The sequence below is a fragment of the Notechis scutatus genome, chromosome 3, assembly GCF_049901735.1.
Source record: "Notechis scutatus isolate UNSWTSFEM ecotype Mainland chromosome 3, rNotScu1.2, whole genome shotgun sequence".
Classification (NCBI taxonomy): Eukaryota; Metazoa; Chordata; class Lepidosauria; order Squamata; family Elapidae; genus Notechis; species Notechis scutatus.
In genome coordinates this window covers 200,185,592-200,203,066 of record NC_142011.1, presented here as the reverse complement: position 1 = coordinate 200,203,066, position 17,475 = coordinate 200,185,592, and the positions used below count along the sequence as shown (strand labels likewise).

Sequence of the window (17,475 nt, the reverse complement as noted above, 5' to 3'; positions counted from 1 at the left end):
CGCAAGGTAGTCTTCTCCCCTACAAGAAGCTCCATGCCACCCCCAACATCTTTGTCCTTTCTTTAGACAAGGCACTGCTGTACAGATGTTTTCCTTTTTCTTCTTTTTAAAGAAAATCTGGGTTCTGTTGACATTTTTGGGAAATCAGCCTGAAGTGGGAGGCTAACGCTCTGCATGCAGTGTATCAACTTCCTGTCTGTTGCAACCAAAATTTGTTTTTTTTTTTCAAATTTCAAACAAAACAAAAAAAAGTCAAATGGAACAGGAAGCCTGGCAAACCGCCAAAGGGACATTAGAAGACTCGAGATGACTCTCTGGCACTGTGTTGAGGACTACCGATGAAAACAAACACCTTTGATTTGAAGACGTTTTAATAACTTAGAAGGCCCCAAGTTGATTGACCAATCTTTTCCAAACTTTATTCAGTAACTTGCATACAATTCAATGCATCAAAATTCATCGTTTCATTCCCCTAAGCTGTGCCCAGTTTATAGTATTTTATGTTTTGGCTTGGCTTGCAAGGCAACTGTCGTATCTAGCATACTATTACTAATAACCGCCTATTGCAGAGATGTCACTACAACGTAGCAAAGCCAGTTCTTCCTTCAGAGGCATACAATATTCTCATTTCACCACTTCAGGGTAAAATAGAGCAAAAACGGTCTGCTCTATTTGCTGTAGGCTGCCTTGTCTTCGAGCGACTTCACTGTAGTAGTCTTAGACATGGGTGTCACAGCCAGTACTTTGGTGGGCCTACTTGAGACAGGTTGCTCTCTTTGGCCTGAAAACAAAGAAGTTGCATCATCATCATCATCATCATCACAAAGAAAAATTCATGCCAGTGAGCCAATAGGGTTCAATTGTTATGGTTGGTGGCACAAGGAAACAGATGTCTAGATTTGATTTGCAATTTTTGTCAACCTCCAAGGCCTTTCCAAACACTTATTAAGTGCTTATGAGTGTCATTGTTATCTTGATTTGTAAGACACCAACTTCTATATTGACTTTGGGCATTATAACTAAAAATCTATGTTTATAGATTTTCTATCTATCTATCTATCTATCTATCTATCTATCTATCTATCTATCTATCTATCTATCCATCCATCCATCTATCATCTATCTATCTATCTCTATCATCTATTTCTTAACTATAACAGATAACAGATAATCATAGTTGGAAGGGACCTTGTAGGTCATCTAGTCCAACCCCCCACCCAAGTGGGAGACCCTACACCATTTCTGACAAATGGCAGTCCCATCTCTTCTTGAAAGTCTCAAGTGATGGCGCTCCTACAACTTCCAAGGGCAACTTCTATTCCATTGGTTGATTGTTCTCACTGTCAGAACATTTCTCCTTATTTCCAGGTTAAATCTCTCCTTGTTCAGTTTCCATCCATTATTCCTTGTCTGGTCTACAGGTGCTTTAGAAAATAGCTTGACCCCTTCCTCTCTGTGGCAGCCCCTCAAATATTGGAAGACTGCTATCATGTCTCCCCTGGTCCTTCTCTTCACTAGACTAGCCATGCCCAGTTCCTGTAACCGTTCTTCATATGTTTTAGTCTCCAATCCCCTAATCATCCTGGTTGCTCTTCTCTGTCCTTTTTCTAGAATCTCAACATCTTTTTTATAGTGTGGTAACCCAAACTGGATGCAGTACTCTAGGTGTGATCTTACTAAGGCTTTATAGATTGGTATTAGTACCTCACTTGATCTTGATTATATCCCTCTGTTAATGCAACTTATCTATATCTATCTCTATCTATCTGTCAAACTATCAATCCATTATCTATCTATCTATCATCTATGTATCTTTATAATCTATCTCTATCTAGTGTCTATTATCTATCTATCTATCTATCTATCTATCTATCTATCTATCTATCTATCTATCTATCTATCAATCTATCTATCTATCTATCTATCTATCATCTATCTATCTATCTATCTATCTATCTATCTATCTATCTATCATCTATCTATCTATCTATCTATCTATCTATCTATCTATCTATCTATCTATCTATCTATCTATCTATCTATCTATCTATCTATCTATCTATCTATCTATCTATCTATCTATCTATCTATCTATCTATCTATCTATCTATCTATCTATCTATCTATCATCTATCTATCTATCTATCTATCTATCTATCTGTCTATCTGTCTGTCTGTCTATCTGTCTGTCTGTCTGTCTGTCTATCTATCTATCTATCTATCTATCTATCTATCTATCTATCTATCTATCTATCTGTCTGTCTGTCTGTCTGTCTGTCTGTCTGTCTATCTATCTATCTATCCTATCTATCCTATCTATCTCATCTATCTATCTATCTATCTATCTATCTATCTATCTATCTATCTATCTATCTATCTATCTATCTATCTATCTATCTATCTATCTATCTCATCTATCTATGGCCTTTATAAATGGATACAGCACCTTAAATTGTACTCGGAAGCCAACTGGTATCCAGTAGAGCTTGCAATGCTGCACCCCATCACTCTCTGTCTTGCTGCATTCTGGACCGGCTGTAGATTCTAAATCGGGTGTGTCTAAATCATGGCTTCCTGGGGAATTCTGGGAGTTGAAGCCCATAGGTGTTAAAGTTGCCAAGGTTGGACACGCCTGCTCTAGATAGTCTCCAAAGGCAGCCCAAAGTAGATACTATGTTGATATTATTTCGACATTGCACTATATTCTTTGTTTATCAAATTTATATGCCACTCATCTCACAGTACACAGTGACATTGAGAAGCTTACAAATTATTCTTGCATCATCTTAATCATTTTTCCTTGGAGCCCCTGGTGCTTAGAGTCAATTTGCAAACGAAGGAGCGTATAAGCAAGTCTGTGTAATTAATTGAAGGCAATACAATGGACTTACAACTTGTCAAACTTTTTACAGTTTTGATGTAATCCCAGAAGGAGCATTCAGATTTTTTCAGTCCTTTATGGTTTGGTAAAGAAGCAGTAAACTCTTTGTAATTGTCTCCACCCGCGTCTGCACGAAACAAAGGCCAAGGCGAGAGTCCTTCTGGCCTCTTTCTTGAAAATTCATAAGGGCTATTTGGATTTCTGCAGAAAAGAACAAATATAAGTCTCCAATCTTATATTCTGTCAAACACAGACAACTCTTGAAAACTGCCTGTAATTGCAAGGGTTAAAAAAGAAAGGTACATATTTTTTCTTGTGTACAAGGATTCCTTGTTTTATGACCTTAAATGAGCCTGCCCATTAGGGTCATAAGTCTTGATGGTCATAAAGCAGCTCACCCATGTGACCGACCTGATGACCTTTCTTTTTTTGTGATTGTTAAGTAAATGCCATGGTCGTTAAATGAACCAATGGTTTATTTTGAATCTCCATTGACACCTGAAGTGGTAAAAGAGGAAGAGAGGAAGAAATAAGGAAGGAACAAAGGGAGGAGGAAGAAGGAAAGGGAGGAGGGAGGGAGGAGGAGGAGGAGGAGGAGGAGGAGGAGGAGGAGGAGGAGGAGGAGGGAGGAGGAGGAGGAGGAGGAGGAGGAGGAGAGGAGGAGGAGGAGGAGGAGGAATGAATTTCCAAGGTCATCTCACTGGCTTTTGTAGAACATGAGATCACATAAATATTAATGTGATAAATAAATGCCTATGTTCTTCTCACTGATAAAGGGACTATCATTTTTCCACCCTTGCAGTAATGCCTGCAGTTGGGTCATGATTGCTGTCCTTTTCCCAGTTGGAGAACATAGAAAGATACAGCTAATTCTCATGATGACGTTGGCCATGACTTTGATGTCTCAAGGATCAAGACTCCCAAATTACAGGAGTACCCACAGAGATTCAGAGTGGCTTCCTGATTGTATCAGCATGATCTAAATCATGCACAGCCAAATTATATGACATTAGCTGAACCACAGGAAAAGCTGCTCTCAGTCATATATTGCTCGTGATGTTTTAGTTCCAGTTAACACGGGTATAGTACTAACAGTACTCATCCTTCAACTTTCAGTGATCAAAACACTCAGCACCTACCCAGATTTTATAAAGTTGGACATCAAAACACTTAGCAACTACCCAGATTTTATAAAGTTGGACATCAAAACGCTCAGCACCTACCCAGATTTTATAAAGTTGACAAACACACTTAACACCTACCCAGATTTTATAAAGTTGGACATAAACTTAGCAACTACCAGATTTTATAAGTTGGACATAAAAACTTTAGCACCTACCAGATTTTATAAAGTTGAACGTAACACACTTAGCAACTACCCAGATTTTATAAAGTTGGACATAAACTTAGCAACTACCCAGATTTTATAAAGTTGGACATAAAAACTTTTAGCACCTACCCAGATTTTATAAAGTTGAACGTAAACACACTTAACACCTACCCAGATTTTATAAAGTTGGACATAAACTTAGCAACTACCCAGATTTTATAAAGTTGGATATCAAAACACTCAGCACCTACCCAGATTTTATAAAGTTGAACGTAAACACACTTAACACCTACCCAGATTTTATAAAGTTGGACATAAACTTAGCAACTACCCAGATTTTATAAAGTTGGACATAAACTTAGCAACTACCCAGATTTTATAAAGTTGGACATAAAAACTTTTAGCACCTACCTACCCAGATTTTATAAAGTTGGACGTAAAAACTTTTAGCACCTACCCAGATTTTATAAAGTTGGACGTAAAAACTTTTAGCACCTACCCAGATTTTATAAAGTTGGACAAATACTGCATAATGACTAATGAAAGAGTCTTCTCTTCCTGCGTATATTGGTTTTTATACTGAGGATAAAAGGGTAGGCCAAATGCAAGCTGAACATCAGGAATATATTCCAGGCTTGAGCTGAAAACAGAAAGCAAGAGAGTGAGTAAAAACATTGTAACTTTACTTAATTTACTAAATAGCACTTCCATTTAAAAAGGGGGGGACAGATATCTCACAGATTTTGTTTATTTAATTATCATATTATTTGTTTATTTTATTATCATTTTTTTGTTTATTTAATTTTGTTTATTTAATTATCATATTTATGATATGAGCTGTGGTGGCGCAGTGGTTAGAGTGCAGTACTGCTGGCTACTTCTGCTGACTACCGGCTGACTGCAGTTCGGCAGTTCAAGTCTCACCAGGCTCAAGGTTGACTCAGCCTTCCATCCTTCCAAGATTGGTAAAATGAGGTCCCAGATTCTTGGGGACAATACGCTGACTCTGTAAACCACTTAGAGAGGGCTGTAAAAGCACCGTGAAGCAGTATATAAGTCTAAGTGCTGTTGCTATTGCTAGATAGCAGCCCGTCTGATGAGAAGCGACTCCAGAAGGCACACAAGAAATAAAAATAGAAATAGAAATACTATAAATATAAATAATAAAAGTCTCAAAGCTTTCAGGATACATTTTTTGAAAACGCAGACCTTTCCCTCTCGACCTTTTCAGGTTCCTATTCCATTCTAAGTCACCACAATCTGGATTGTCATCAGGGATGTGGTTTGTTTTTTTTAAATGCATTTGGCAAAAAATTCAAAATAGAAGAATGGAAATAAGATTAAAACACTGTTTCTCATCTCTGAATGTTCACACAAGGATTAGGCTGGGACCAAATTCAACCATTCTGTTTTTATAATAAAAACTCGGAGATGAAAGAAAGGTTTTACACTTTATTCCTATGTTTCCCCTGAATAAATAAATCAAAGTCGTGGCTGAGAAACTAACTGGTTATATCAGGAACTGTAGCATGCTATAAAAAAAAGGCATGAATCTAACTACAGGCAATCCTTAACTTATGACCAATCACTTAGTGGCCGTTTGACATTTGAAGTTATGATGGACCAACTTTGTGGCCATTTACTACTGAGATTCAAAATTCCAATTGAATTTCAGGTGTTCAGCAACATGGATACATTTACAACCATTGGCAGCGCCCTATGGCTCAGTGGCTAAGATGCTGAGCTTGTCAATCAGAAGGTCAGCAGTTCGGTGGTTCGAATCCCTAGCGCCACGTAATGGAATGAGCTCCCGTTACTTGTCCCAGCTTCTGCCAACCTAGCAGTTTGAAAGCATGTAAAAATGCAAGTAGAAAAATAGGGATCACTTTGGTGGGAAGGTAGCAGCATTCCGTGCGCCTTTGGCCACATGACCATGGAGACGTCTTCGGACAACGCTGGATCTTTTGCTTTGTAATGGAAATGAGCACCTTTCCCTACAGCCTGAAACAACTAGCACATATGTGCAAGGGGAACCTTCACCTTTACCTTTATGGTCATATGACTGCATTTTATGATGGTTTTGTTGAAAACCAGAATTTATTTCTAGTTTTTTGCATTGGTTTGCTTAATGACTTCAGACTGGCTTCATGACCACCACCCCACACAAAAAAAGATTGTAAAATCAGATTGGTCACGTGACACTTTACAACTTATGACTTACGGCTATGATGAGCAGGCTCCATTATAAGCCATAAATTGAGGATTACTGGTATGACTATCATCCATTATGGTTACTATAAGCAGAGATATATAGCATCTGTATAGGAGTCTGTAAGATTCCTTTGAATCCCTACACTTATCCTTGTAAAATATAGGCCTTACATATCTTTCACCATTAGGGTAATTTATGGCAAAAATTGAGTATGACTTCGATGTATTTACTTCTGATTTTACTTTGGTAAAACCATACTAGGAATACTGTATCCAGTTTTGGTCACCAAGATGCCGTACAAAAATGATGTTGGGATTCTAGAAAGAGAGCAGAGGAAGAGCAAGAAAGATGATTAAGGTGCTGGAGGATAAAATATGGTGAATGATTGACGCAATGTGTAGGTATGTCTACTACTCTAATGAAGAGATGGATCAGGGGGTGACATGACAGCAGTGTTCCAGTACTTTCATCACTTGAGACTTTCAAGAAGAGATTGGACTGCCATCTGTCAGAAATGGTGTAGGGTTTCCTGCTTGGGCGGGGGGTTGGACTAGATGACCTACAAGGTCCCTTCCAACTCTGTTAATCTAATCTAATCTAATCACAAAGGAGAGGTGATTAATCTATTCTCCAAAGCACCTGAAGGCAAGACAAGAAGTAACAGATGGAAACTGATCAAGTAGAGATCCAATCTAGAACTAAGGAGAAATTTCCTGACAGTTAGAACAAATATTGAGTGGAATTTCTCGCCTCCAGAAGTTATGGAGGCTCCAGCACTGGAGTTTTTTTAAGAAGAGATTGGACAGCCATTTGTCTGAAATGGTATTGGATTTCCTGTTTGAGCAGGGGGTTAGACTAGAAGACCTCCAAAGTGCTTCCAACTCTGTTATTCTATGTATCCTAACTCCAACTATATTGAGTTACATAAATATATCCCATAAAGGAACTGTACCCTTGTGCTATATATAATACATATACAGTATAATGAACAACACAATGACACATTTATAGCATACCATGATGCATTTGTTAATCTTCAAAATAAACTACAAGACTGTAAATCAAACTAACATAAATATTTATTTGGGGATGAACAAACAGATATTGAAGGTTAACATATAATGCTAAATCACAAATCTTCATTGATATAGTTTAGATGTAACACTGTGCAATAAACCAAGATTTACAGTTCACCATAGTTAACCTTTCACACTGGCTGGTGTTTATTATATTTATGTTTGTGAATAGTTGGAACTCTTAACAAAATTCATTATATACTTTTCATTCTCTTACAGACCACGGATCTTAAAACTTTATTTCACCCTGAGAGTTGGCATTCAGACATCAAAAAAACTGAATTTTTTAATGAATGCCTCATGGTGTATAACCCATAAACTTTCCTCTTTTTTTCCACAGCACATTTCCAAATTTCATTGTTTAACATCGAATGATCTCATTAGAAGACGTTCAACTTCTGCCTAGAAAAACACATTGGGAAAGCAATAGAATAGGATGTAAATTATCTCACTGCTCAAAAGCAGCGAGCCCTAAATTTTCATTTACAACTATATTTTGGGCGTGTGTCTGCACTAGTGTGTGTGAGTCAGGGTGAGGTCTTTTCTGCAGAAACAAAAACAAGAAGCTGCTATAATTCATTTCTAATTCAAAAATGACCAGAAATGCAGTTAAAAATAGAACCGTTGATCTGGAATAAACCTCGTCTTTTTGTGCCTAATTCCCTGAAAATGTCTATTTCTGCCTGTCTATAACTGTCTGGTTTGGTTCTGCAACCCAACAAGACAGACATAGACTTCAGAGGATAATTAGGACTGCAGAAAAAAACAATTACTACCAACCTGCCTTCCATCAGAACCTGTATGCTGCACGAGTCAAAAAGAGGGCTGTGAAAATATCTACAGACCCCTCACATCCCGGACATAAACTGTTTCAACTCCTCCCCTCAAAATGATGCTATAGAGCACTGCACACCAGAACGACTAGACACAAGGACAGTTTTTTCCCCAAAGCCATCACTCTGCTAAACAAATAATTCCCTCAACACTGTCCAACTATTTACAAAGTCTGCATTACTATTAATCTTCTCATCACTCTTTATCACCCATCCCCTCCCACTTCACAGCCATGTTACTAACTTAACAATTGTGGCAATTCACTTAACAACTGCGGCAAGGAAGGTCGTAAAATGGGGCAAAATTGAACTTAACAACTTTTTTGCTTAGCCACAGAAATTTTGGGCCCAATTGTGGTCGTAAGTCGAGGACTATTAACTGTAAAAACAACTTAGTCCCTTCACTGGGTAGCAAGCTTCTAACTGATGTAATTTAACATTTAGACTTCCAGGAAAGGGGGAAAATAACAAAGTAAAATAAAAATAAAACCAATAGTTTGACCCTCAAAATCAAGATAGCAAACTCTATTACTATTAGTATTAATCTTCTATCACTCCTTATCACCCATCCCCTCCCACTTGTGACTGTATGATGTAACTTTGTCGCTTGTATCCTAACGATTTACATTGACTGTTTCCTAGTATGATTTGATTGCTAATTGTACCCTATGACTATTATTAAGTGTTGTACCTTATGATTCTTTACTCTTGATGAATATATCTTTTCTTTTATGTATACTGAGAGCATTTGCACCACGACAAATTCCTTGTGTGTCCAACCACACTTGGCCAATAAAGAATTCTATTCTATTCCATGTTCTGTTCTGTTCTGTTCTGTTCTGTTCTATTCTATTAACAAATGTGGTGATAAAAGTCGTAAAATGGGTCAAAACTCAGTTAACAAATTTCTCACTTAACGGTACAAATTTTGGGCTCAATTGTGGTCGTAAGTTGACCACAACTTACCTTTAAACATCAAATTTGAGAGGATTCGGGTTCGTTTTAAGCATGTTCTATTTGAAATGGTTATAAACATTTATGTAACGTGCAGAAATTCTACAATTTGGACACAGTAAGGGACGGTGGTTACAAGTAGTTCTTAACTTAGGACCTGGAATTATGGTCGTAAGTCCTGCCAGTTGTTAAGCAGTTCACCTTGTGATAACGCCCAACCTTTTTTTGCCACACTTGTTAAGCAAATCACTGCAGTCGTTAAGTGAATCCAGCTTTCCCCATTGACTTTGCTGGTTGGAAACTGGGTCATAAATCATCTGACCCAGAGAGGCTGCAACTGTCAGAGTTGCTGGTTGCCCAGAGTCCACATTGTGCTCATGTGGCTACAGAGATACCCTGATGGTCATAAGTATGAGAACCGACCATAAGTCACTTTTTCCAGTTCTGTTGTGACTTTGAATGATTGCCAAAGGCAGTTAGTCATTTTCCAGATTAATTGGCTCTACCACTTTATCCGCTGCTGAATCGTAATGCAACCGTTTTGCAATTCTTTGCTACTTCCCTATGAATTTTTCACACTGATGCAATATATCTGCAAATATTAAAAGTATCTCGGTAAAGCTAATGGGATAATTCTGTCTATCATCTTCAAATCACCGAAGGCAGAATGATCTGCATCTCAGAATTCTTAAATTTGAGACTTAAATCATTTAAAAAGAATGTCTGGACAAGATGTGAGTCAATATTTGTGTTTGTACAAAAATTAATGAGAGGCCATATCGAATAGAAATTTGAAAGGCTTGATGGAAACAGAAATTTGACTAAGTCAGACATTGTGCCAGATTCCAAAGGAAGTTAACTGCCTCCAATGTGATTCCCATTTGCTCACTAAGAAACGCTCACAAACCCTAGGTTTTTTTTTTTACATTCGTTGCAAAATCAGCACAGATGTCCCTAAATAAGATTGTATGCATCTTCCTCAACTGAGATTTAAACCAAGCTGGAGCTGTTTCGGTTTTTATTTCATTACTTCAGATTTTAGTCTCTCACTTGGTCCAAAACCTCTTATGAAAATAAAGGAAGCCTGGGATTTTGTACAGCTTTCCTAATGACCATTGGCTAGTTCAGCAACAGAGTGGTCAATGCCTGGAACGCACTACTTGACTCTGTTGTTACATCCTCAAACCCCCAAAACTTTAACCTTAAACTGTCTACCGTGGACCTCACTCCATTCCTAAGAGGTTTGTAAGGGAGCGTGCCTACTGTCCCTGTCCTACTGTTCCCATTTATTCGTACTCATTTATTATGTATACACCTACACCTATTTATACTTATATGTTTATATGTTATGTTCATATTTATACTTGTTTTCTCATACATGCTTGACAATCTAAACTAACTAACTAAAACAAATAAATAAATAAATAGTTAGTCTAGGAACCGACTCTAGAAATTATTGAGACAAAAGCTTAGATTAAGTTAAAGATAAATCCATCTCAGCATCTACTTCTGTCCTACTACCAGAACCATTGAGAGTTTCCTGACTTACGACATTCTTGTATGGTATGGGAGCCGTTCTTTAGCAGACAAAAAAGCTCTACAGAGAACCATTAAAACTGCCCAGAATATCATCGGCCTCCAGCTACCAGCCCTGAATGACATCTTTGCATCTCGCTGTTTGAGGAAGTCGCACAACATTCTCAGAGACTCTTCCCATCCTGCTTACAATCTGTGATGACCCAGGGCATGGCACAAAAGCAACAGTCACAAAAATAGGTAAAGTCCCTTTAATACCTCCAACTTGGCCCCCAATGTCCAGTTATCATCTGCTGGAGAAAAAACTCTCCCAGAACAGTTTTTAAAGGGAAGAAATTCCATCCAAACCCAAAGTATATATAAATTATAAATAAAAACCAACACAAATCACACTGCAGCAATTAACGAGACAAGGCAGGATAAGGAATTGAAGACTTCAAAGTAATAAAACACACACAGTTGGGAGAATGCCAGAACTCAGATAAGACTTAACAAACCAAAATAATTCATGCTTTGCTTCCAGCAACTTTGCTGTGCGTAGTTTGCCTTTTTAACCAGTTTTACCAGCTGCAGCCAATGAAGGGGATCAGGGCCCTTTCCTCCCCCGTAAACCACACAACTCAAATTGCTCTCTTATCTGTTCCTCCCTGCATGCCCTAGGATGAAGAGAGGGTGGGCCTGGGTCTTCCTCTGAATGCCCAGCCGGACTGTGCCCTTCCCCAGACATGCTTTTAGCTCTGTTATTCTTACTCCGTTTTGACTGGTTTCACTTTTTGTCTTATATAGAAACCTTCTCTCTTGACCTTGTTCTTTTAACCTATTTCTGCAAAGCTAATACTTTCCACTGCCAACTCCATCTTTATTTCCATCTCAGCCTCCTGCCTCCAAGGTCCAGAAAAAGATTGGACCAGGTAACTCGCTTAAGAATTGCATAAGAACTATCTTAAACTTTAGTTAACGGAATAACAGAGTTGGAAGAGAGACCTTGGAGGTCCCAGCAGGAAAGCCTATACCATTTCAGACAAATAGTAGTCCAATCTCTTAAAAAAAAAAAAAAAAAACCTCCAGTGTTGGAGCATTCACAATTTTGGGAGGCAAGCCCTTCCACTGTTAGGACATTTCTCCTTAGTTCTAGACTTTTTCTCTCTTTGGTTAGTTTGCATTCATTACTTCTTGTCCTTCCTTCAGGTGCTTTGGCAAATAAATTGACCCCCCACCCCTCTTCTTTATGGCAACACCCCAAATATTGGAACACTGCTATCATGTCTTCCTTCGTCCTTCTTTTCATTGTATTAGACATATCCAATTCCAGCATCCGTTCTTCGTATGTTTTAGCCTCCAGTTCCCTAATCATTGTGAGCATAAGGATTGATCCATTGATGCTATTCAAATTTTTTTACTACTGGTTCTGTAGGCGTGGCTTGGTGGGTGTGGCAGGGGAAGGATACTGCAAAATCCCCATTCCCTCCCCACCCCACTAACCTGCTTTCCAGCTCTGTTCTCCTGTGCAGGACAACAAAAGAAGACCCAGCCCATCAGCTGGGACTCGGAAGGCAGAGAATAGATGGGGGTGGGGCCAGTCAGAGGTGGTATTGGCCGGTTCTCCAAACTACTCAAAATTTATTTTATTTATTTATTTATTATTTATTTATTTTTATTGTCAATTGCTTACAAGATAATAGGTATAAGTAAAAACATAGTTATGGATATATATATATATATATATATATATATATATATATATATATATATATATATATATATATATATATATATATATTTGTTTTCTGAGGTTCTCATGGTATTTGTATGTGGATCTTTGGTTATTCGGGTTTTCTCCCGTAAGATTCAAAGTATCTGAGGCAACGTTTGGCGAGGTCCCACTGCGCCATCTTCAGGCTGGTGCTTTCGGCTTAGTGCCAGTGCAAGCAGTGTGTGACCGGGCTGCCATCTCTCTATATATACAAGTGGTGGGGGATGGTGTGCTGTGCTGGTTGGCTGTGCTGCAGCCTCTTGATTGGTTGATGGAGTTGATGTTGGTATAATGGGCTGTGTAATGGCCTTTTGTTGTAGAGATATCCTGGATCTGATGACAGCACAAGATCCAGGATATCTCTACAACAAAAGGCCATTACACAGCCCATTATACCAACATCAACTCCATCAACCAATCAAGAGGCTGCAGCACAGCCAACCAGCCCAGCACACCATCCCCCACCACTTGTATATATAGAGATGGCAGCTCCGGTCACACACTGCTTGCACTGGCACTAAGCCGAAAGCACCAGCCTGAAGATGGCGAGTGGGACCTCGCCAACGTTGCCTAGATACTTTGAATCTTACGCGGAGAAAACCCGAATAACAAAGATCATATATATATATATATATATATATATATATATATATATATATATATATATATATATATATATATATATGTTTTCTTAAGTTTTCCATGTATATTTTCCATAGTTCTTTAAAGTTGTATATCTCATCTGCCATCATCAGGCTTCGTATTGTGTCCGTCTGTGGGTCAGACTTTTACAGTGGTTTCAGATTTAAATTTGAGGCAGCTATTGCTGTGCCATGGTTTTTCTTCATCCTGATTGGTTGGGAGTCTTGGTCTGTGTTTATTGGTCTCGAGTTGCTGTGTTCTGCTTGATGGGTGTTTCTGATATCTTCTGTCTGTTTTTGGCTCTTTTGTATCTTGATTGGCTGGCATTGTGTTACTTTAATGGAGGTCTTTAGTGCAGCTTGGCCGGGTAAATGGATATCATTAGTTAGGAAGCTGGGTTTCATCTGGGTGCCTGGTTGGGGTGTGTTTGAGCTGGAGGTATCAGGGGGTAGTATATATATATATAGGTATCAGTATATATATATAAAAACAATAGGACAGGGACGGTAGGCACGTTGGGGCACTTATGCACATCCACTATTTCCGCTACCGGTTCTCCAGAATTTGTCAGAACTGTCTGAATACCATCTCTGGATTGATCCAAAGACTACTTTTATTCTTACCTAAATCATTTTACAAATAAGATAGGCCAAAAGATTATCCTTACCTGCTCAAGGAATTGCTGTCTGGCACATGGTACAAGAAAATATTTCCTCTCTTGCTATTAGCCCATTCCTTTGCCATATCTATAGTTGGGCAAATGATGAAGTAGTCTCTAAAAACAGTAAAGAAAACATCCTTACAATCTGGAAACAATTAACTTTCAACCACAAATAGATCTTAAGTCTCTGCCTTTCTGCTGTAACTCCATATCCACATGCTCCAGATTAACCCAAAACAAGAAGCTTTAAATTCTCCAAAATTTTCCATTAGGTAGGGAGGTAGAACAACCAAGAGAAGGGGAAAGGAACATAAAAGTCCATACATTTGAGTCAAACATTATAGGTTTCCAAAATGGGAATTACAGTTTGGATGAATGACTTCATTTTGTCAGCTGCCCAGAACCACAAACCCAGGTGGTTCTGCTTCATCAGTAAACCATCTTTCCAATCAACCTCCATGTTCCCAGTGTCTTTCTCCCTGCTTGGAACTGAACCAGAGGGATATTTCTTCCCACATCAGTTTATGCCTACAGTTGGGATCATTATGTCCATCAATAAGCAAGGTTCTCAAGAAGTGAGTTGTGGCCTAGTTTTATGACTTTTTATGCTGTGGTCGTTAAGTGAGTCACTCTGGTCATTAAGTGAATCACATTGTCATAAAAGCAAATCCAACTTTCCCCACTTTTTTGTCAAAGGTTGCCTGGGAAGGTCACAAACAACCATCATGTGACTTCAGGCCAAGCATCCAAATTTTGATCAAGTGACTGCTTTTTTCAGCACCCGCATAACTTCAAATGTTCTCTAGACAAATGGCCATATACAGCGTACTTCTCTAAGCACATGGAACCCAACATGCAATGCATGTGACCTACGAAGAACCAGGTTGGCATAAGATGCTTCTAGATGTTGTTGAGGATTACCTATATAGGAAACTCATACTGTATTTGGTAACTGTGACAAGATTATTGTACACACAAAAGTGGAAGAATAAAGAATTAGAAGAATGGATTATAACATTCAAGGAGCTTGAGATAGCAAAATTGACCAGCTTGATTAGATAACAAAAACGATAAAATATTTTTTTTAGAGAAAACTGGGAGCTTTATATGGACTTTTAGTTGAAAGAAGAAAAGACTGAACAAATTATTTATGGATTTGGGGACTAAAAAGGAGAAAGAGTAAGAGCACAGTTACAGTACTTGACAAAAAATGGCAGAAGTCATAATTCTCCCTTTTCCCCCCTGTTTTCCAATTTTCTCTTCTTTTTTTCTTTTTTAAAAATCATTTTCTTATACTGAAAATATTCTTTTAAAAAAGCCTGGTGCAGCCATATGAGTTATGCATGTTCCATTAGGAATACAATATAAAATAATACATTAAAATAATTGTATAAAGTTTTCTCTTTTCCATGTTTTAGCCCTCTTTTACGCCTGTAGTTGGTTGCTTATAATTCCAATTTCAGCCATCTTTCCGCCTTTAGCAAACTTAAGGCTGTGTTTATACATACGTTTGTTTCTGATGCTGATCTGTTGGAGGTGGGACAGGAGTTGTTTGTAAAAATAATGAAGGCGGGATACAAATAAATAAAATAAATAAATTAAATTATTGGAATGGCTGAAGGGGAACTCTAAAATAACACCTGCAGTTGTATCTTACGCCTTCTCTGCTTAAAAGGGGGAAAAAATTCATCGCAAGGAATGAACAAGAATCGATATCCTGAGGAGCAGATGGAAGTTGGTTTCTTATTTTTAGTCCAATGTGGTAAAGCTGCCAAATTTAAAATGTGAAGAAATGACATATGAGGAGCCAAAACAAAAAATTTCAACTGCAAAAGACCGTATTTGAGGGTTACGTCTCTCCTGCTCAAAATACCTTTCTTGAATTCATTGGAAGGTCTGCAGCCCGTAATTTAAAACTGAACTCAACTTGATATATTTATCCAAGCATTTGGATTTGGGTTGCTTCTCTTTTCTGTCCATGTACACCTCTGCAGGGTGCATCAAAATTAGCATCTCGTACATGAGGCGCTATGGAGCTTATGTTCATCCTGACATCCAAGTGCGATAAGCCACAATTTTTATAAACATGTGTGCAACTAGAACTTACCGTCTCCTGGTTTCTAAGCCAGCACCTTAACCATTACACTAAAGATTTGGGGACTATATCCTAGAAGTCACAATTGCTAGCCAGAATAGTGAGGCACAATAACCCTTTACTAAACCCTTGTTTATATATATGGCTTCTACAGAGTAATGTCTTGTTCTAAGAAATCATCTCTTGCTTGTCCTTTTTCCCCATGCCTTCTTTCCATGATTTCTCTCCAACCTTAACAAAAAAAAGGGAGAAACTTACCGAGTGGCATTTTCTAATGCTCTGGAAAAGGAAGCATACTCAGTGGATGAATGTTCTAGGGAATAAAACCACGTAGCTGCATCTTGGATGAGAAGGTTGGACTCTTCACCGCCCAAAGAGTTTTGGAGGGCTTGATAAAAAGCGGTTTTGCTATTGGCCCGGCCTTGTCTTTCTTCAAAACGCTAATTAAAGGGGAAAAGAACAGGCAGAAGAATTCAGAAAGCCACTTCACACTCAGAAATGGTTGTTGGCATTTCCACAAAAAAATGTACGCATTCAAGCAATTACATGTTGATCATTGCTGTACAGTTGCACTTCCAATTCTGTTTTACATACTATCTTTTTATCCATTTCAAATCTTTCTGATAACTATAAATACCTGTAAGTATATTTTGTGCGTGTAAGAGCACTACTATACTATAGGTGCTCAGAATTCAAGAAGACGTCTCAAAGCTGAAAAGATCCTGATCTAGCACAGAAACTCAGGTAAGACGTTCTAGGAATCACACCTGGCGCATGAATCATTCAGAAATCCAGCCAGCAACAAAGAAACCTTTTTCCAGTTTTACTCTTAGTGGAAGCCAAAACTATTTTAAGGAGATTTTCCCTATCCATTTAAGTGTGTGTGTGTGTGTGTGTGTGTGTGTGTGTGTGTGTGTGTTGGGATTCAAAAATTTTTACCACCAGTTCTATGGGCGTGGCTTGGTGGGCATGGTGTGGCTTGGTGGGTGTGGCAGGGGAAGGATACTGCAAAATATCCATTCTCTCTCCACCCCACTAACCTGCTTTCCAGCTCTGTTCTCCTGTGCAATGCAACAAAAGAAGACTCAGCCAGTCAGCTGGGACTTGGGAGGCAGAGAATAGATGGGGGTGGGGCCAGTCAGAGGTGGTATTCCGAACTACTCAAAATTTCCACTACCGGCTCTCCAGAACTGGTCAGAACCTGCTGAGTACCATCTCTGGTGTGTGTGTGTGTGTGTATATATATTTGCATATGTATGTACACATGCACATCCCACACAACCCCCCTTCTCTTTTCAAAGACTATATTTCTTCTAGCCCCAGATTATATTTCCCACCCTTGCACTGGCTACAGAATAATTTCCTGAAAAACTGGGAATCTAAGAATTCCACATGGACCCTGCTGCTGATGGTTATTGGCTTAAAAACTCAGTTTGAATAATCCTTTTTCCAAATCGTTTCAGACTTGACAACTAATAATACATTTAAAAAAAAAATAGTGT

At 38.5% G+C, this 17,475-nt stretch overlaps 1 protein-coding gene across 1 annotated transcript in view; it reads right to left on the bottom strand.

Annotated features, from left to right (window-relative positions):
* Positions 1 to 399: 399 nt before the first annotated feature.
* The window catches only part of TG (thyroglobulin), a 168,892-nt gene continuing 151,816 nt past the window's right edge, over positions 400 to 17,475 (bottom strand). Inside the window, exons 44-48 of the mRNA XM_087960087.1 lie at positions 16,232 to 16,413; positions 13,885 to 13,992; positions 4,711 to 4,851; positions 2,892 to 3,082; positions 400 to 781 (exon numbers count right to left, since the gene is read on the bottom strand). Coding sequence (XP_087816213.1) covers positions 669 to 781; positions 2,892 to 3,082; positions 4,711 to 4,851; positions 13,885 to 13,992; positions 16,232 to 16,413 — 735 coding nt within the window. The 3' untranslated portion in view covers positions 400 to 668. The remainder of the gene's footprint in view (positions 782 to 2,891; positions 3,083 to 4,710; positions 4,852 to 13,884; positions 13,993 to 16,231; positions 16,414 to 17,475) is intronic.